General features: G+C 40.8%; 1 protein-coding gene across 3 annotated transcripts; it reads right to left on the bottom strand.

Moving 5' to 3' along the window:
- Nucleotides 1–6,874: 6,874 nt before the first annotated feature.
- ARRDC4 (arrestin domain containing 4) lies at nucleotides 6,875–19,916 on the bottom strand. 3 transcript variants are annotated; one of them, XM_059912581.1, is made up of 8 exons: nucleotides 19,493–19,916; nucleotides 15,173–15,239; nucleotides 14,776–14,923; nucleotides 12,705–12,807; nucleotides 11,440–11,696; nucleotides 10,747–10,909; nucleotides 10,013–10,167; nucleotides 6,875–9,658 (listed from the first exon to the last, which is right to left on the bottom strand). In XM_059912581.1, the coding sequence occupies exons 1-8, from the start codon at nucleotides 19,779–19,781 to the stop codon at nucleotides 9,602–9,604; spliced, it is 1,239 nt and encodes a 412-aa protein (XP_059768564.1). In that variant the 5' UTR covers nucleotides 19,782–19,916; the 3' UTR covers nucleotides 6,875–9,601. The 3 variants fall into 3 exon arrangements, with proteins under 3 accessions (XP_059768564.1, XP_059768562.1, XP_059768561.1); XM_059912579.1 differs by having other exon boundaries at nucleotides 19,775–19,877; XM_059912578.1 differs by lacking the exon at nucleotides 10,013–10,167 and having other exon boundaries at nucleotides 19,493–19,877.
- Nucleotides 19,917–20,390: the final 474 nt, after the last annotated feature.

Raw genomic sequence — 20,390 nt, 5'->3', positions numbered from 1 at the left:
GGATATAATTTAGAGAAATGGGACAGCTCTTCATGGGCTTGGAAATTTCTATCATCAAAACATATTACTAGGGAAGTACAATACGTTGTAAAATTACAAGGAACTGCGATTCAGCCCTATTTTGACTTTATTCATAAAAAACAAATTAATAGCAAATGAATAAAACTTTTAAACTGTTTTCTGTGTAATAATACTAAACCAAACAACTAATAAAACAGCCGCATTCCAACAGCTGTTTAAGAAACCCCAATGATATTTCATCCATTGTGAAATTTGGCATTTGGGCAGAATAAAGACCAAAGTAAATATTTATTGATTCATGGGCGAACACTGAAAATCCCTCCTTTATAAGTAGAATAAGAAAATAAACCATGATTTATAAAAACCCTGGCTAACTAAATCAGCTAATGGGTCTATTCAAAAAATTCTTATCATGTAAACTGTGAACTGACAATTATAATTGAAAATTACCAGTTTCTCTATGAATTTAATATACATATAGTTAACCACCTGCTTGACTGTTATATAGAGCCATTTAAATGTGCAAATGGATGTAAAAATGTTTGAAGGCTTTTGAACCAAACACATTAATTGCCAGTGTGTGTTAATGGAAACAGGCAGAATGGATGCTTGCCTCCTTCTGTAATAAATATAAAAATTCCCTGGGCTTTTGAGTCTGTGCTGAGCACAAATGGAGGCCTTTTATAGGAGAAGCTCATTGGAGAGATTAAGGCCCTCAACCCCAACCACATAGGTGAAAAGGAGACAGGGAAAAAGTTACATCAGTGAGATTTATTACAAGTGCCACATTCCCATCACAGTTCTGTCCAAGCTGGGAATTGGAGGCTTCCTGATGAGCCCACATCACTGTGGGATGGGCAGTGAGGACTGAGATGAAGTGTAAAGCAAGGCTGTGGGCACGTCAGTGCCCGGTTCCCTCCTGTTGACACCACTTGGTAAGTGACCCTGTGCTTTCCCTTAGTGGCCTGGGGACCCCTGGACCTGCCTGCACCGGGCAGTCATCCACGTGTTCAGAAACCCTTCCCCCTCCAAAAGATACATCTGTCCTCTGTCCCCTGCTTACCTGTGGGCTCCGGGTGTTTCAGATAGAGAAGCTATGGATAGTCTGGTGTGCCCCTCTGCCCGGTCTCTTATTGAAAGGGGCCACTGGTTTTCTGTGGCTCTGGGGCAGGTGACACCTCTGGGGGCTGGGTGTTAAGTCCCTCCTGCAGCCATGCTCTGGCTCACCCTGCTTTTCTGTGACTGTCTGCCCATCGTGGTGCAGATGGAGGGACCCAGCTTGACACCGAGCCAGAGCTCACTGATGGAAGCAGATGCCTGGGAGATGGTTGGGGAACTTCTGGGGGCGGAGAAAGACCCATCCTTGGTTAAGAGGGCACCAGGGAGGAGAGATTTGGCCCAATGTCAGAGCTTTAGTCTTCAGAGGAAGTCGAGACTGTGAGGAGTACGGGTGTCCTGACTGTGCCATCAGCCTGGTCCCAAGATTGCACATCCAGGTGTTACAGAGAGGGAAATATGCCAATCAAAAACTAAAACTGCAGCTTTGATGGAAACTTGGCCATAGGTTGGGGCCCAAGAAGCTGTTTTGGGGGCGGCTTCTTACAAAACAAACTACAAAATGGCAGAAATGGTTCTTCTCCACTTGGTAAAAATCAACCTCAGAAGCCTTCAGAACATCACAGGTGACACCAGTGTTGTGGGAACGGACTTACTTACTCATGGGGACTTTGGGAAATTCCTAGGAGTAAGAGAGGGACTTGGCACGAATCTAAGGTTTTTGAAGAGCCAGTTGGGGTAAGAGTCAGTGACACGGGAATATTATTTTACATGAGACTTAGTTCTCCTCTACAGGCTGATGGGACCTGGGAACACCCAGGTAAGGTGAAACATGAATAAGGTATTACATTTGGACATTTTTTTCAGAGTCGGCTGGTCAAACCCCAAAAGGACACCCTGCTCACTGCTATCCCTCACCTCTGCTCCAGCCGGTTTAGTCAGTGCCCCCCAAGCCCAGCACTCAGCTTCACAGTCCAGGCTAGTTTCTGGATGGTCTTTGGACAGTCTCACAACATCAGTTCAAATCTCAAAAGATAAAGACTTTTCACCATAAAGATATTAAGAAGACTGTGTCACAGGCTCTGAGAGCAAGTTCCAGAGAGGAGGTCCAAACGTCCTGTGAGCATAATTATGCCGTGGCACTTAGTGATCGTTCCTCCTATGCAACAGCTTCCCATCCCATCCCAGTAACTACTCAGCACGGTAACTACACAGCGAGAAGGTCCAGCTCGCCTCGGACCCAGGTCGCTGTCGGGAGAGCTGCAAGAGGAAGAAAGGGACCCAAAGCTCTTGGGAAATCAGGTCCTACTTTCTGAAGAGAGAGAGAGAGAGAGAGAACGAGAAGACAGCGTGAGGGGCACCTCTGTGGCCTCTGACCATGTGGGTCTGTGCACAGAGCTCAAAGCCTGGGAGGAAGTGACTTGCAGAGATGTGACCTATGGTCCAGAGCCAGGCCCTGGTCCCTGGGAGCCCAGAGGCTGGCCCTGGGCTAGCTGGGGCCTCCGCAGCAGAAAGAAGGAGATGGGAGAGGTGGAGTCTGGACCAGCTGTCCGGCGGGCCTCAAAGGGGGTCCTGGTCCAAATCCCAATGGCTTAAAGTCCTGAGCTTCTTTGTCCTTGTTCATTTGGGGAAGGCATTCTGCTGCATGGGGCTGTTGGGTGACAGTAGGAGGGTTTTGGTGCTAGAGGGGCAGAGACAGTGACAAAGACACAGTGAAGGCCTGCAGTAGTGTGTCCAGGAGTTGGGGGTAGAGCAGGTTTCCCCCTGATAGTGGGGCAGGGCTACGGTGACCAACTGTGCCAGCTTGTCTGCAATTGAAGGGGTCCTGGGACGTGGGGAAAGTCCTGGGCAAACAGGAGAAGTTGTTCCCTCTGGGCGAGGACAAGCAATCACTGGGCAGGGCATTGAGGCTCTGGCTAGGTGGGAGGAGAAACTTCCGAGGTATAAACTTCCTTCACAAAAATCAGGTGCAAAACCAAAACCCAAACCCAAACCCAAAACCAACCACCAAAAGAGACAATTTCCTCTCAGTGAACTTATCTGATATGGGGAGCCCTCACTTTTGCTGATGGCAGCCACTCCTGATTTATTCTTTGTTTTAAGGAATTTCTTGTACCTTCCTCTCCCTGTTGGGGTCCTGGTGTTGGAATTGAGGTTCTGGGTCTCAACTCTGCAGGCTACTGCCTGGGGAAGTGTTCCCTCCGAGCACGTGTAAAGTTCTACGTGTGAGTTACACAGTCAGCAAGAGGCGATGGCTGAGCCAGGTGGGTGAGCCAGGTCATAGCAGACTTGGGGCAATGAGACACGTCCCAGCTCCCAGCATCTGCCTTGGAGCCTGCTGAGGGACAGTTTATCTTGGAACCAGCCAGGCTAAGGCTGAAGGGTCAAAGACCTGGTATCTATGACTGGGTGAGTCTGGAAAAAGAAGGTTAACATGCAGGTTGCCCGGCTACCACCAACTCAGTTCTCCCCTGTACGACTTCTGTACTGTGGTCAGAAGCAAATCTGAGACCATCAGAAATCCCTCTGTTCAATGCAGATACCGTTTAAAACATCTTCCCATTGGCATCAGGGATTATTCTTATTTCTGGGAGGACAATTCTGGAGCTGGTTGTTTTAAAATAGTTTCAAGTACAATGCAGTTAATTTTTGTAAAAACATCACATTTATCAGATGTGATCCTGCCACTCTCTTAGAGCAGCAGCTGTTGGTGTTTGCAGCCCTATGTGTTTCAGTTATCTTTTTGACATATTACGGAGGTTTTTTGTCATGTCAGATAAGATAAAAGTAAGTGTTTGTTGCTACAGTTTCCCTTAGTACCTAGAATTCTGCATTTATCTAAAAGAGCCAGATGTTGAATTGAGGATGGAATAATAAACACTGAGATCTGCTTTTAAATACACCTCTGTAGAAGTATGTTCTCTTAAGAGATTTACAAGGAATCTTTGAGTTCGTCCTCTCCTAAAGAAGATAAACTAGAGATTTTGCTTGGTATTATACTCCTCCTATATATACACAAACATGTACTTATGTTTTAATTTACGCAAGAGAAAAGAATTGTAAAAGTGCTTAGGTTCCTAAGCTGTGTTTCCATAATCTTAACTCTTTTGAAACTATTAAAATTAATCTGCAGTGAAGCTCTCAGATAGTGAATATTCAGTATAGCTTCTTACATTTTCTCACATGGGCTCCTGGATCCTTCTGAATTATGCCATGGACTATTATGGTTCAATATTAGGGTTTTGCTTTCAACTTCTGGAACTGTAGTGACTCAGGGTGTGTTATGAAATATAGAATTGTTTAGTTGAAAGCTTCCTTAACCCTTATCTGTTTACTGCCCACCAGTATATCAACTACCAAAAATAAGGCTCACCCTTTGTCTTCTAGTAGTGGGTTACTTGGTGATGGTAATGTGCCCTCTTATGAGTTCCCAGATACATAAACAATATAATTTTTGATACCCATCTTGCCTGCAGAGGGAAGTTTCCAGGCAAGAAACTGTTCTGTGTGCGCGAGCATGCGCGCACCATATTTTGAAGTAAGTTAATTAACTATAGATCACAAACCTTTGTACGTTACTTGAATCAACTCAATAAACCAGTCCAGTCAAAACTGAATACTTGGAGTGAAAGCTAATACAAATAAGCTATCATATACAGAATGCTTATCTCATGGACTCAGATGGATTTTGGCATCTAAAAGACAAAATAAAAAAACATGGACATCTTTATGTTATTATAAGGAGTTCCTGTATGTAAAGTTAGCATTTTGTTTTGGAATACTTTATGTCCTTTAGTCATTAAATAAGATATGGTGCTGGGGTCCCAGTGGGAAATGGCTATGGTACCAGAAGTAACTTTTTAAAGAAAAAGTCTTCCCCTAGACAGTACAAGACTAGTAAAGAGGTATTAGGGAAATATTATTAAATGAGTAAACCAAGGGCAGCAAATGCCCTTGCGTCTTTTTTGTATTTATCTTCAAAGACTTCACGGACTTTGGCAAGCTGAAAATGACCCCTAAGTTTGTGGAAACCTGCATTTAGATATTTTCTACATAAAAGGTAGTTCTCAAATGTAAAAACAATATTTACAAAGGTGTCATGTGATATTTTCTTTGAAAATTGCAAGAAGGCATTTTAAGTAATAGCCCATATATTTCTTTTGAAATGTTGCAGCTGAAACACAAAGGAAAAAACTATCAATATATACGACTTGCATGTATCTTAATGGTGTTATGCAGTGTGAAAAAGGCAATTGCAAAAGGTATATACCTAATGATCCCATTTATCTAAGCATTCTCAAAATGACAAGATCACAGAGATGGAGAACAGTTCAGTCAGGGTTTAGGGGAGGGTGTGATTGCCTAGGGGCAGCCCAAGGGAGTTTCTTTGTGGTGATGGAACAGTTCTTTATCTTGATTGTGGTGGTGATGTGAACCTAGACATGTAATAAAATGTCATAGAATTATATAGGAAAACATGCAAGAGAACAATGAGTTTATTCAAAAACAGGTGAAATCCAAGGAAGGCTTGAACTCTAGTTCATTCTTACTGTGTCAATGTCAATTTCCGGATATTGATAATGTGCTATAGTTATGGTTGGGGGAGATTGGGTGACGGGTACACAGGATCTCTCTGTACTGTTAATGCAACTTTTTTGTGATCCTATAATTATTTTAAATTATAAAGTTAGAAACAAATGGCTCTGCTGAAGAAAGGATTCTAGCGACCAATCAAACATACTTAATGAAGCAATTTAGTCAAAGACTGGTATCCTTTCAGGAGGCAGGGCTTTTAGATATAAATGCTGGAGACTCTTGATTTAGTATATGCTTAGTAGTATCCAGGTCTGCAAGTCTTAAGGTGTGTAATTTAAAGCAATTCCTGTTTCCATAACTTCTATTAAAGTTGTAGAATCAGGAAATTTTAGAGTGAGCAGGAATCCTACAGAGAATGTAGGCCAAATTTTCAGGTTACACCTCTGGGTTTTGGTATCCCCAATTGTAATATAAGGATTATGTCCTAGACTGCCATGTCCTGAAAATTTACAATATAAACTACAGAAACTTTAATGGTAATCTTATAAATTTTGCCTCGATATTTACTGCATGAGACAAATATCTCAATTTATGTTTATTGCAAATGTGAATGCAGAAAAGACTTATTTAACATCATCTCACACATTATAAACACCTTGAGAGTAAATTACCTGGGTTAATTTTTACCACTTAGCTAAGGTTTAAAATCTTCCAGGATAGAGGGTCAAGGCAGTTTTCCTGAGATGACATATTGTTACATATTCCCTGTACAAAATATATAACTTTTGTCCATTTGAGTATGTGTGTGGAAAGGGGAGGCTTACGTACAGGTGTTTCCCGGTATGAGTCCACTGACTGCCCACCAGACCTACTCAATCAATCCTGGAAAGGTTCTGGCCAAACAAACATGAAAACTCAGAAAGCTTTAAAGAAGTGGTCATTATTACTTGAGAATAAATGGAGATAATGTACTCTCAATGACCAATATAGCTTAAGCTTAATCACTCATCTCAACTACTCTTTTTCATAGAATGCTAAAAACCGATTACCTTTGGGGAAACTGAGGCCATCATAAAAACAGGCTCAGAATCCACCAGGGCTGTGCCTGGCCTGATGATATAGCACATATTTACAAAAGGATCTTAACAGCAGTAACATTTTGTCTCATGGTATTGACTTCCCTTAAGTCTGTAACAATTTAAGTCATAGTGTTATAAAAACAAAACAAAAACAAAATTAGCAACTCACAGCATCAGTGTAATCATTTTATTAACAAAAGGAACCCATGGGGTTCAGACAAGAGTACAAAATACAATCTTTTTTTTTTCCCCCTGTGGGTTAAATTGTTACATTTTTATAATAAAAATAAAAAGCTTTCATAGTTAACTTATCAAAAACATAACCCCTGCCTACTGAGTTTCTTATTGTGCAAAACAAAAACATGAAAGTAAAGTTCTGCCCATGGAAGAATTTGTGTGCCAAAAGATGCACTTTCTCAATTTCAAAATTTTTGCATCAAAAAGAAAATTCTAAGGCCACAGTTTCTTTGCAAACTAAGCAAGAGGAGAATAAACAAGCAAATAGCAGCTAAATTTTTACCTTCATTCCCAAGTATTCTCTGTTCCAATGTAGAATCTTCTACCTTCATCAAATAATTTGATTATAGAAAGGTATGCAGTTTCAACCTACTGCTTAAGGTCAGACATACCAATATCAATTCAATAAGGCAAATCATACCTTTTAGCTATTCTCTTAAGTGCTAAAAAATCAGCTTTGTTTTAATTTGGTGGGTGCACTTCATGATTTCTTTAAAAAAGGTGACAAAACGTTCCTAGTGAAGGATTCCAGTAAGCAGTTGCTTTTCTACTTGCAGCCAGATAGGTAAACTTTCTCTTCCTCCATACCATTTTGTTTTGTTTCTTTTACTTTGTTTTGGTATCATGGAGATGGAAAATGTCTTGACAAAACATGTAAACTACAACTCAGAGGTCAAGAAGTAGCTGAAGGTGACCTATTTTTAAAGTAAAAATAAAACTGTTTAGACAGCACATAGCTAACAAACCCACAAAAACAAAGCAAAATAAAAGATCACCAAAAAACCAAAGCAAGGAAAAAAGATTTGTGACGATTTCAGTACCACAATTATTGGTAAAACAGTTTGTACTGTGATTTTCATTCAGTGGCTTAAAAGATGAAAGAATGGCTTAAGATGCTTATGTGATTACAGAGAAGAGAGGTATGCCCAAGGGTGAAAAGCGTACATTTACCTAATGTTTGTATAAAAATCCCTAATCAAATGTCCAACTAATTTTTACATACAAAATTTAACCTTAGAACTTTTCTATTTCTAACGAAATACACTGACTGAAAGAAAAGCTAATCGTTCAGTTGAATGAAGTACAGTATTCTGCATGGGAAGCACCAGGGTTTCCAGATCTAACCCTCAGGACATGGAGAAAACCAAAGTACTGGGCTGGTCCAAAATCTCTATCATGGGAACCCCTACCTCCCTTCTACTTAGTGTACAGAAATGCTCTCAGCTCACAAAACCAACAGATTAAAGTAAAAACAAGTGAACATGTGACTGTGACTAGGAGGGGACAGGGGGACAGTAAAAACACTGCTCAGCCTTTTAGCAGCAACACAATCTTGTTGGTCTGAATATCCTGAGGTTAAAGGATAATAAAATATTGCACCAAAACAATAAAAAAAATCACAGTTTAAACAGAATTACTAAAGAACTGGAATAACAATGAACAACACAGTGACTGCCATCAGTAGACTTAAGTCTCTTGACAGAAATCAAGTTTATATGACTTTTCAAAAAAATGGAAAATGGTAATTCTGCCTTGATTTTGCATTTATTTTGAAATACCCTTTGGTATACACATATTAACTTTCAACTGATGTTAACCTTATAGATTTTGCCCTTGGTCCAGTTTCAGGTTTAGGGATAGGAGAGATGAGATTGCTACTGCGAATGAGCAGAAACTCCAAAGAAGACTTCATCGGCCTGGAGTTTTAAAACATATCTGATTCTGATAACCCCACTAGAGGTAGGTAAAAAAGGCCTTTTCTCCCCTTGTGCAGTTATCAAGGCATCCTAAGGATGCAAGCCTTTTTTTTTTTTCTTTTTTTAACCCTGTCTTTTTCTAATATGCTCCTAGGTAAATAAGACATGAGGAAAATCAAACATGTACCCTGCTAAAGTACTTAAAGGGGATAAAAAGTGCAACTTTCAACAAAATGTGTTTTCATATTGAAGTACACCTTTCCCCTTTCAACTGACAAGCCTTTCAAGGAAGGAACTCTTTCTTGGTTTCATAATACTGTATAGCCAACTTACAAACTACCTCTTAAACTACCATTAAAAGAGTGAAAACTGTATTACTTCATTAGAACCTCATAAGACCATGACCTCAGAAAAGGATTCTTTTAAGGACTTCAGTCCTATGGAATATGGTTAGAAATCATGAAGACCCTGACACCAGAGGGTCTCGCTTCATGTTTAATTTAGAGTGGGCCCCTTTCCTGTTCATGCACACCCTTGTGCTGCTACGTTCCCCAAAATCAAGTCTCCTCCCAATGCGTCCATACCGTCTTCAAGCTGAGGATACATCTCTTCTACTTTGAGAAACCTTTGTAAAGATATGCTCGCATAGTGTTTTCACTGTTTACAGGCACCTTTCTCTTGGGTCAGCATAGGCACTCTTCACTTACTCTATCACCATCAGGACTTCCATTACATTCTGTGACTTTTCACATCTTCGTCCCATAGTTCTACAGGGATACAAGACCACATCACAAACTTGTGCAACAATCCTGTTGGCCCACTGGAAAGTTCACGCATTCTTTAATTTCTATCACCTTCAGTCTTGATGTTCATTTATGTTCTTAAGCTAATCATCCCTCCCTCTTCCCCAAAAAGGCAGGGGGAAAGAACCAACATTCTAATTTGGTGATGAACACAGTGATTTCTGAAATATGTTCAGAGAATGAAGGAAACAGGCTGGGTCTCTTCTACGTCACTAGGATGTGGATCAACCTGTAAAAACGAGCAGACCAAGATTACTACTGCAGCATTCTTTAACGTGATTCTAGTATCTATTTCTAATTATATGGTCATAAGCCAAACTGCTTAAAGCCTATTAAGAAGTCCCAGTAGGCCACTTAAGTTCTCTGTATTCCATGGCCTTAAAGGCAATCCACGGTACTCTACATGTATGCTAGAGAATACCAAGAAAACACCACAAAATGTGGTAAGTGGATCAGTGATAATCTATCACCATCATAAAAATTTTTTTGTATGTATCCCCTACTAATCGGGAGTCAAAAACAGACACAGAGGATTATTTACAAACAGAACAACACTAGTCTAATTTTCTTTTGCTTTGTTTACCTCTGAATAAAGAGGTGGAGGCTGAAATCTGAACTCCTGAATGCAGGCAAACATAGGACAGCACGACTCCCCCTCACAGTTAGGGGGTTGAGGGTAAGGAGGAACGTGTCTAGAGTATTCTTCCTCCGACACCACGTCTGCGTAATTTGGTGGTGCTGAAACAAAAAACGAGTTGGATCTAAGAAATCCAGGCAAAAACTAATTACATTAATCTCTTCTGAACTCTTACAGGAACAAGGAATTTAGCTTAATTTGAAGATAAAACACTGGTATTTTCTCCTCTAATCAGGAAGTTTTTGTGCCCATTACAACAAAAAAATATTCAGTAGATTCTGCTTTTATTAAAGTACTATTAACATTGAGTTATATTCTCTTTGAGAAGTGTTTTAGTCTAGGTTAAAAAAAGAATCATTGAAATGTGGCTACAGAAAACGCCAACATAACACAGTATACTAGTATTCTGATTATTTTCCATTCTTCTACTATTATAAATAGGAATCAGGAGATGTAGATTGTATTTCTGGATCTGCCATTAGGAGCTTTCTGTCTTGGATAAGCTAAACTCTCAAAGTCCCTTCTGGGAATAATGTTTTATGATTTTTAGTAATAAAAAGAGTAAGGATAGTTGTAGTGGCAGCAGTAATTATCATTTGAGCATTTCTTATCTCGTAAGTCCTGTTCTTAAGTACTCTATGTGTAAAACTGCATTCTGAAAGAACCTCGGAACATTTTACCTTCAGGCTGTTCTGGCAGAGTCAGAGTCAACCAGCTCATATCCATAAAAAACTGGCTGGCAATGCTGGAGTTTCTGCTGCCAAAACCATTGTATGGAACCGTGCCAATCACTAAGGGCAGCTCAAGCATCAATTTTTTAGCACCAGGAATGTGAATATACACCTAATATGCCAAAAAACAAAACAACAACAAAAAGAGAGAGAGAGAGAGAAAGGCACAAATGTAAGTTAAACCTCATAGTAAAAAACCCGATTATTTTTTCATAGAAAAAAATGCTTTTGTTGTCTGCTACCACCCCCAACACAACTGTAAATTGTCCTGACGAATAAAATGAAGAACAAACCAAATGAAGACCCCACGAAATACAGTGAACGCTCTGTGATGGGGAAGTGTGGCCTTAATACACTTCATTGTAAGTGAGCACAGCTTACACAGAACCATAGAAAGTTAAGTACATGTCTTCAATATAGCAGCCCTACTGCACCTTCATTCTTCCATGTTATTTAATTAAATACCTCAGAGGGATAGTTTTTGATTAAAAAACAAAGGCCAATCTTCATATATTCCACAATTTGTTGTAATGCTGACATAAAATGACATTTTCCTGGGTATTAAAGGTACATCTTCTCAGTAACATGGCACCAGGTATGGCTCCATGCTATGTCTTTAATTTCACCAAGCGCCGTGCTCACAGCTAAGGAGTAGTCCACTCGGATGATGCAGCAGTCCAGGATGGACGGCGTCACGGGCGGGATCTTGAGGGTCTTCCCGTTCCAGGTGTCGGTGCTCCCAGAGGCGATGTGGTTCCCGCGCACGTGGGCCACCATGAGCCGCACGGTCTTCGTTTTCCCGTTGGCCAGGTACGTCTGCGTCTGGAAAATGGCAGCTTTGGGAACAATCAGACGAGAGGAACAATTCTCTATTTCTGCATAGATTGGAATAGCTTCTCCTAAAAAGAAAACAACAACACCTTCAGAGACCCTTGAGGAAATTCTCTCCACAGTGGAACAAAGCCGTTACTGATGAAAGCTGAAACGTGGCAATGCTGCTTTAACAAGTTGAGAAGCCTCATGGAAAACTTACATTGCAAATCTGAGTCAGAGAAGTGAAAATTTATGGTAGGTTGTGGTAGATACTGTTTTCTAACTATTGCATGATTCACTTTTCTAATGTAGCAATCAATATTAGACTACCAATTCTAAAGATCTGTAAATGACCAGTATCTACAAAAATTAAGAGAAGACATACAAATAAATGATTCAGTACTACGTTAAGTACAGAAGATCACTAACAAACTCATTAGTGCCTAACAAATTAAAATCTTCCCAACAGAAGAACAAAGTCTTCCCATTTTAGGAACTGATAAATACAAATAAAGCAATGGGTGGAGTAGGCAAGTTTTACACCCACATTATACATCCACCATCATACCATTCCATACCATATTCATTCCCAACAAGCCAGAACCCTGGAGTGGGGGCCAAATCCACTGGACGGAATTGGGCCCTTCACAGATTGTTGTTCTGATATCAATCTGACTGTTAAGAGTGTCAATGGTCTACATTCTAGCCCCTCCCATATATCTGAATTCCCAGCATGGAGTCAGAATGCCTAACAGTATTTTCATATGACAACAGCTCTCTTCTGAACAACACTGGTCGGAACATTTTTTTGCAACATTAAAATAAAATGCTGGCATTTTCCCACTCTACTGGTTTTAGTCTTTGTTACGAAAGTACCAGGACCAAAGTCAGAAATACCAGGATTATTGGGATCCACTCATCTATTTACAAATATTTAAATATCAATTATTTATACTAGAACCAGACAACTGTATTATTCATGTTTTAAAATAGTATATACTTGGTAAATTACAAAACACACTATTAAAAATCACTTACAATTAGCTAATAAAATGAATGAATCTTGCATTTGGATTTTTAAACAGTTCGCTTACCATTACAGTATCCCTTTCTTTCAATTTTGGCACTCAGCGAGACTGGACCAGAAGTGAAAAACCAACAGCCAACCATTTTCTCTTGAGTTTTCAATACAGGGGTCTTGAAAAGTTCAAATAATAAAAATAACTAAACTGGTCTAGAAAACGCATAGAACTTAAAGTTATGTCATTTTTTATTAAACAGTTGTACAGCAATGTCTTCCAAAAAACAACAAATCAACCTTTCTTATCTTCCTGTGACAAACTAGGTAAAATACTTAAAGACAAAGCATTAAAAATCATTCCCTTTTCAGGAAAACTAAGGTGAATTTTCAGATTCAAATTAGGATGACATCATTCTATTTTATCCTATATTTTCATTGTGTTTCTTGGAAGTGATATACCATCCTTTAAAAAAGCAATCAAAAACTGTAGTAGCACCTATTAATATGACAGAACTACTTTTTTTTTTAAAGACTTTATGTGTAGATCAGGAAAAGGAGAAATGGTATAAAAATCAATAATCAGAATGTTCTTTTTGTCTTGGCATTTAAAATATGGAATAAGCAAACAGCCTTTTTTCCTTACTTCAAAATGTATTAGGCAGAAATTTCAAGTGTCCTTAACTTAGAATGATTTTGGGGTTTTGTGTAACAGCAGTGCAATAACACACCTAGTGTAATGGATCTAAAGGGTTATTGAACTCACCACCCCACTTTCTATTCTACAGTAGCAAGATAAGCGATACAAGATGCTTATATAATACTGTTTATAAAACAGTATTATAAAATACTGTTTAAAATGCTCAGTTTACAAGACACACAAACCAAAAGTTCACTGTAAAACCCAAAGTTGCAATATTTTTTTCAATTATAAAAGGATAGTAAAGGACAAATAGTATCTCTTTTGCCAAAAAATAAAATATCTTTAAATTATTTGCCACAATGGCCCCATAAATAGTTTAGAATTAGTTAACCACCCAATTCTAAGTAGTTTTTAAAAACACAAAGCAGTTATTACCATCATCAATTTTCAAAATAGGTGCTGAGCAGGTGATAAGTCATAGTTATAAGCCGGGTCAGCTGGGTCTGGCTACTGTACGATTTTGGCCACAAGGGACCATGCAACTAGGGCGTATCTGTTACATTTTTATAATCTAAAGGTGAACATCAGAGTAAATTCTATTTCATTTTTGTGTGGAAGTAGAGTTAAACAACTTTTAACTCCTGTTTCTTTTCCTGATCTTTAAAAACACTGGCTAGAAAGAGAAATCTCCAATACTAAAAATATATCTTTGTAACATCAGTATCATGATGGAAAGTTTAAATTATGAAGTAAAAAATCATTCATTCATATTTAAATGAAGAACCATTAGGTCCTAGTAGCTATCATGAAAGTACAAGGTATAATTTTATATTATTTTGATAATATGGGTTTAGATAAAAGAATCTAGCTCATTAACTCCCATCTTGCCTATTCTGTTGTTACTTATAGCCTAATCTTTCTTATCAGCCTACAGTATTTCTGGTGATTATTAGAAGTTCAATGCTTTAATGTGGCCAAATCTGTCATAAGGAAATGATAAGTGAAAGGGTCTCCAGAGCAGCTGCATGCACTTACTTAATGTTAGAAAATGACATGCAAAATGCAAGGAGACACAGCATAATGGCCTCAGCTTCAATAACAGGCTGGGCGTGATTAATACTCTTCCATAATTACTGTTCCTCAACCTGCTATTAGCGAAGAGTTTAGAATACCACAGCCCTGTGAATGTGGCTGCTCTGGGAAAAGTAACTACTTTGTGTGTGTGCATTATTATTATTAAGCCTTATTAATGCATTTTAAGCCCATGTAACTTTCTGGCAAAAGAAGCCCTGAACAACAGGGACACAATCAATAGTACTAACACACACAATTTGTAATTTGCCCAACTTAGAATCACATATTTATAGTGAATGCCTATGGGTTATAAGATTATATCAGAAAGTGACAGGACAGGCTGCCACCAGACTTGCTAAATGTAGAGACCACAGTTGAAAGGAAGGAGGATGGAAGGGAAGGAGGAAAAGGGGAAGGAGGAAGAACTTACTAGTAATGCTGGTGTGTTGACATCGATGTGACTGACGACCTGGAGTTCCCGCTTAATGCTCTGATCAGGTGCCTGGGGTCGTTCCAAAACTGCTCTCACACAGTACTGAATACTTCCATATTTCCCGGTGAATGAGGTTACCAAAGGTCTGAAATAAACCAAAGAGATGACTTTTTAACTTTGTTTTTCAGTTTAACAAAACTGGGAAAAGCCCTTAAAGTGTTGTTTTGTTTTGTTTTTTTTTAAAAAAAAAAAAAAAGGTGAGCGAGGTTAGGTCTACTCAGGGGTTATTCAGGATAAACATGCACACCTGAATGTCAGAAGGTACTTGGTGCCCATACAACTGGGTAGACAGGGTGCAGGGAAAGGAAATCCCCAGTTATACAGTTTCACTTACTCAGATGGAAGTTGAAAGCTAAATGGAAATTCATGTTTTCCAGGCTGTAGTAAGAGGATGCCTTCACCTAAAAAAGAGAATACATTTTATTTTCACTAAGGTTCATATTACATCAAGAATTTTCACAATGTAAATCACAGTTTTTTAAAAAGGTTTTCCTAGCTATATGTAACACTGAATATACGTCAAAAAGTACATTAAACTGAGATTTAGAGACATAAATTTTGAATCAACTTTTACCAAGTTTACTCAATTTCAAACCACATATATATATATATATATGTATGTATGTATGTATACACGTATGTATCTTCTATCTGCAAATAGACCAATTACACAAGTAATTACCATAAAATGCCAGAGCTCCCATATACATATATATGTGTATACAACCATATACACATACATACCTACATATACATAAACATTTATTTCCCCCACTTGTATACTAGAATGAGTATACTAATGTTAGTATACTATTATACTAACATGAGGTACCAATATTAAACTGGACCTAAAATTAATCTAGAAAAAAACAGATCTATTTATTTTGGGTATACCACAAAAATCAGACTAAATATTCTTTGGGCAGAGATGGAAAAGGAGATGAAAAATTTACTTGGAATATTATGAATACTGAATACTAAATAGCCAAACCAACAGGACAAACTATTAGGCAGGAGTCATTACTGATTAATAGGGGATGTTGTTTAACTTGGGATATGGAGTGGGCCTGGCCAAGCATGGCCACGACTCCTTCCTCCTGCTCTGGGGTCAGCCAGCCCCATTTCATTTCAAGCAGAGGCTTACCCCTGACTGTGAGAAGGCCAGGAGGCAGGGTGTGGATGGACCTAGCAAGGCCAGAGGCACTGCTGGAGCTCTGATGAGTGCAGAGACTGTATCGTTCAGATCCAAAGCCAACTCCAGGGCTATCAGTGTTGGTTGGGTGGCTCCCCAGAGATACTTATAAATGTTCCCTTCATTTTATGTGCATAGATTCAAGTTTAGAACTAAATTCCCTCATCGAGGGTGGGATGATTAAGATGAAGAAAGTGCAGCACAGACTGAGAACTTTCTCTGAGATCTGCCTGGTCAGTAGATACGAAATGGAGATTTCTACTGTAACCATTCATTAAAAAAAATTTAAAGGCCAGAAATCACTAGTGAAATGGGATTATTTTTCATTTAAATACTAGAGTTTTAAGACCGTCATCAACTCAGTTAACATTTCAACCTTATACTTTTAGAAAACAGGAATGCATTACTGGCCCATTAAGTCTCCTGAATCTATCTCCAATTTTCAATGTGTAATATATTAGAAAAAAAAAAAAACCTTACAAGTATTTGCCACTTAAGATCATTCAAATAGAAATATTCAACAGGTGGGTGACTTGGAAACTAAGTGAATAAGTCATAGGGACATGAGACCATGTTAAATGACAGTGACAGACTGAGTCCCAGAGCTCAGGTGTGTCCAGAGCCGCCCTATAAGCCCCAGCACTGCTAGAGCACTGGAATCAGGGAAGCCTCTCCATTTTACAGCTATCAGGTACTAGGCTCAAGGAATCCCAACACTCCTTAGAGCTGGGCTAAAGTTCTAATTTGTAATCGTTAGGTTACTGAATATGACAAAGTACTTAAAATGTTTAAAAATGTGGATTTCATTTATGTTCAAAATTTACAGTGCTTAAATGTCAGGGACAAAGCTGATACAAAATGGATACAAAGCTAAATAACTTCAATCCCCAAATAGACCTTGGGAGGAAAGGAGGCTACAGACACTTGTACACAAGTAATGACCCTAGCATGCTGGAGTCCATGGCAGTGGCGGGGGCATCTTGAGGACCACTTCTGCTGTTGAAGTAAGGGTTGGCATGGAGACAAGTGAGAAGGGGTTTAGATGAAGGGAAGGGAATGAGGCAGAGCATGACAGGCAAGTGTGAAGAACAGAGTTGCACAGGACATTGGAAGAGGTTGAGAGAGAGATGAAGTTCCCTCTTCAGAGAAAAAAACAAATCAACATAGGAACTAGAACATTTAAAATGAGGCTTTCAACTACCTCAAAACATAAACAGGAAAAAAATTTGAGAACGTTGATGAACCTGGGTTATAGTATTTGGAATCAAATCTTTGCTTGCTTGCTTTCTCGTTTATTTATTAATTTTTAATTAAGAAGGTCCACAAGCTGAATCATGTGCCCATTTCTGCTTCTGCTCTTATAGTTTATTACCCTTGTCTTATGCAATAACTACAATGTCACAAGATGTTTCATTCGCTAATGGTCCTTCAGCCCAAACTCATAATTCAGAGCACTGGTGAGCGTGGGAGCTAGAACACCATCACAGAGGCAGACTGGGGCTCAGGAAGGATGAGGAACGTGCACGAGGTCATACTCCTGGTGTGCGACCAAGATGTGAAACCAACTCTCTGATGTGTCTTGTCTTTCTACCATAATTATTGAACAAAAATATGAAGAAAATCAATCACCATGATAGCAAGTAGTTAGATTAACAATGCCAAGAAATTATCCAGTAGATTTTTTGAAAATAGATCCCACAGCCATACTTCCCGAATATCTGGATTTCTAAAAATCTCTTCAGGTGGCTGAAATTCAGCTAGGTTTTGGAATTAAATGAACCTAAGAGTCTACAACTATGTAAAGCTGCTAGCCTCTTCCAAGCTACAGATATGAGGAGTGATTTTTTTTCTCAATGAAATCAACTAAAACAGACCATGATTTTACTTTTTGTCAAGGTTTGTTATGGTACATTCTAAAACAAGCTACGATTTTCAGGTTGTCTAGGGTTAGCCATTCTATTCCGTTAGAATGACAAAACAAAACCTGACTTGTGAATCAAACACTATTTGATAGCCCAGATTTTACCAAAGCGTTTTTTTTACTTCGAATCCCAGGTCCAACTGCTATTAATCTTACATCTATTTACTGAGTAGTTATGGGAACAGAGATACAGAGTCCAAAGTCCTGGACAAAAAACCAATTTACTTCCCTCTTCCATTGCCCTTGACTCCAGTCAGCCATCTTGAAAATCTGTGTTGTCTGTTACCTTGGGGTAGGCATGTATAGGTTGATTCTGGAAACCATATTGATGAAAGGGCATAAGGCAGGTAAGAACTGTCACCTAACATACTACACTTGCTAATCCAAAAGAGGGCTTTGGTTCATACATGTTTTCCTCACCACAGTTTCTGGGATTACTCGATTCTCACATACCTTGAGGATTTAACTGTGAACAGTCTACTTCTCCACAGCAGGACAAGGAAAAACTGCACTTACTACTGATTTTTGTATAATACATAGCAAGGGTTAAACACTGATACGCTGTATTTTATTCTTCAAGGGCCGAGAGTCTATACCCTTATTTATTTTACAGATAAATGCTGAAGCTCATGAGGCAAAAAGTAAAATAGTTTAAAGTAGTTCCTACCAACTGAAAGAAGACTAAGACTCACCGTTCCTAGTATTTTTTTGCACCTAATATTGATAGAATACCCATGTAGTGAGTTTCCACATGGGCACTTTAAAGAGTGTAAAAGCCTACACTATTAACTGGACTTCACAAGAAGGGTCATCATTCTTCCAGAAACTCTTACAGTGCCCAGATCCCATTGTCACTAAAGGTCTATGGGGGTGGGCTAGAGGAGGGAGGAAGAGAATGCAAAGGAAACAAAAAGAAGTGAAAAATAAATACAAAGAAAGTTAGACAGACATAGAACTCTTAAGTTACCCCACTCCCCAAAGGAGGAAAACCAAGTATGATGATCAAGTCAAAAAGCACTTCCTTTGAACACGTAACGCTCAGGAACTACTTCCCTCCTCCTAAGACTGAGGTTTTGCTAACTCATCATGCACCAAGAACTAGCATCTAGAGACGGGGTGGGGGAGAAGGGGCCCCCATAAACACTGGGTACCCCAGAATGGAACCTCGTAAACTCTGGTTCCGCCCTCCATTCCTTAGACCACAAGACAGGGAACCTAAATCCCCAGATCCTTGATTCCTGACTGCTCATCACAGGTTCCCATGGCAACGGCTCACTCCCAGAGCTGTCCTAGATGGTCCTGGGACCCTGGCGCCAATCAGACCCCAGCGAGCCAGGGGCGGGGCGCCAGCAGAGATGAGCACCATCTCCCCGGTGCTGTGAGGTGGGGGGCGCAGGCATTGTTGCCCGACCGTCAAGGCGACCAAACTGAGGCCGGCTACCCCGTGGGCGGACCCCCCGCCCACCCAGCCGGTGGGCATCCGCCGGCGCGCCCCCTCCCAGTCCCGCCAGTCCCTCTCCGGGGCCGTGGCCCGCGCTCACCGGCCGGGGGCTCGCGCAGGCTCAGGCGCACGTTCAAGTACTCCACCTCCGAGGCGGCTGCCGGGGCAGCGGCGCCGGCGCTCGGGCCCCAGGCGGCGGTGGCGCGACCCTGGGCCTCCAGGCGCAGCGCGCGGAGGGTCACCGGCTCGGCAGCCTCCAGCAGCACGTGCCCTGCCACCGTCTCGCCGCTCGAGTAGCAGCCCTTGCGCTCGTCCTCGAACACCAGACCTAGACTCTTCACGCGGCCCTCGGAGCCCACCACCGCCGCGGACCCCGCCTCACCGCCCATCCTACCGGCCGACGCGGCCGCACCAAGGACGTCGGCAGCGGCCTGGAGCCGGGGTCGCGAGCAGAGCGGCGCCGCTGTCACGGGCGCCAGCTCACGCCGAGGGCCCGCGCGGCCGCTTTGCGGTGCCCGGTGGAGCCCCGGTGCGCCGTAGGGCCTGTCGCTTTAACAAACACAGCTGGGAATGGAAAAGGGCCGGGACAACCGACCCCCGGCGCGCGCCCATAGGCTGGCTGTGAGCCGCGCGGCGTGCTGATTGGTTGTAAATGGCTACTGAGTCATTTCATTGGCGCCGCCGCGCACGGGCTGGCGCAGGAAGGCAGTGCGTGATCAAGGAGTGGTGACCAATCAGGGTACGCGGGTGTGCACGTGCACAGGCCGTTTATTGGCTGGGGCAAGGCACTGTCCTGGGGCACTGACCAATAGTGAGGCGGTGCGCCCATGTGGACAGATAGTGGGGAACAATATTAGTTAAGGAGGGGGCGGAACCGGGAATCTTAGGCTCGCGGCGTGTCAGCCGTTCCTATGGTTACAAACGGAGGCGGGGTTTCTAGCAGCTTGGGAACTGTTTGCGGGAGTCAGGGGGCTTCACGCTAGAATGTGAGGTTGTGG

This window comes from Balaenoptera ricei, chromosome 2, assembly GCF_028023285.1.
Source record: "Balaenoptera ricei isolate mBalRic1 chromosome 2, mBalRic1.hap2, whole genome shotgun sequence".
Classification (NCBI taxonomy): domain Eukaryota; kingdom Metazoa; phylum Chordata; class Mammalia; order Artiodactyla; family Balaenopteridae; genus Balaenoptera; species Balaenoptera ricei.
The sequence above is the reverse complement of the archived record's forward strand: the minus strand, read 5'-3'. Positions and strand labels throughout refer to the sequence as shown.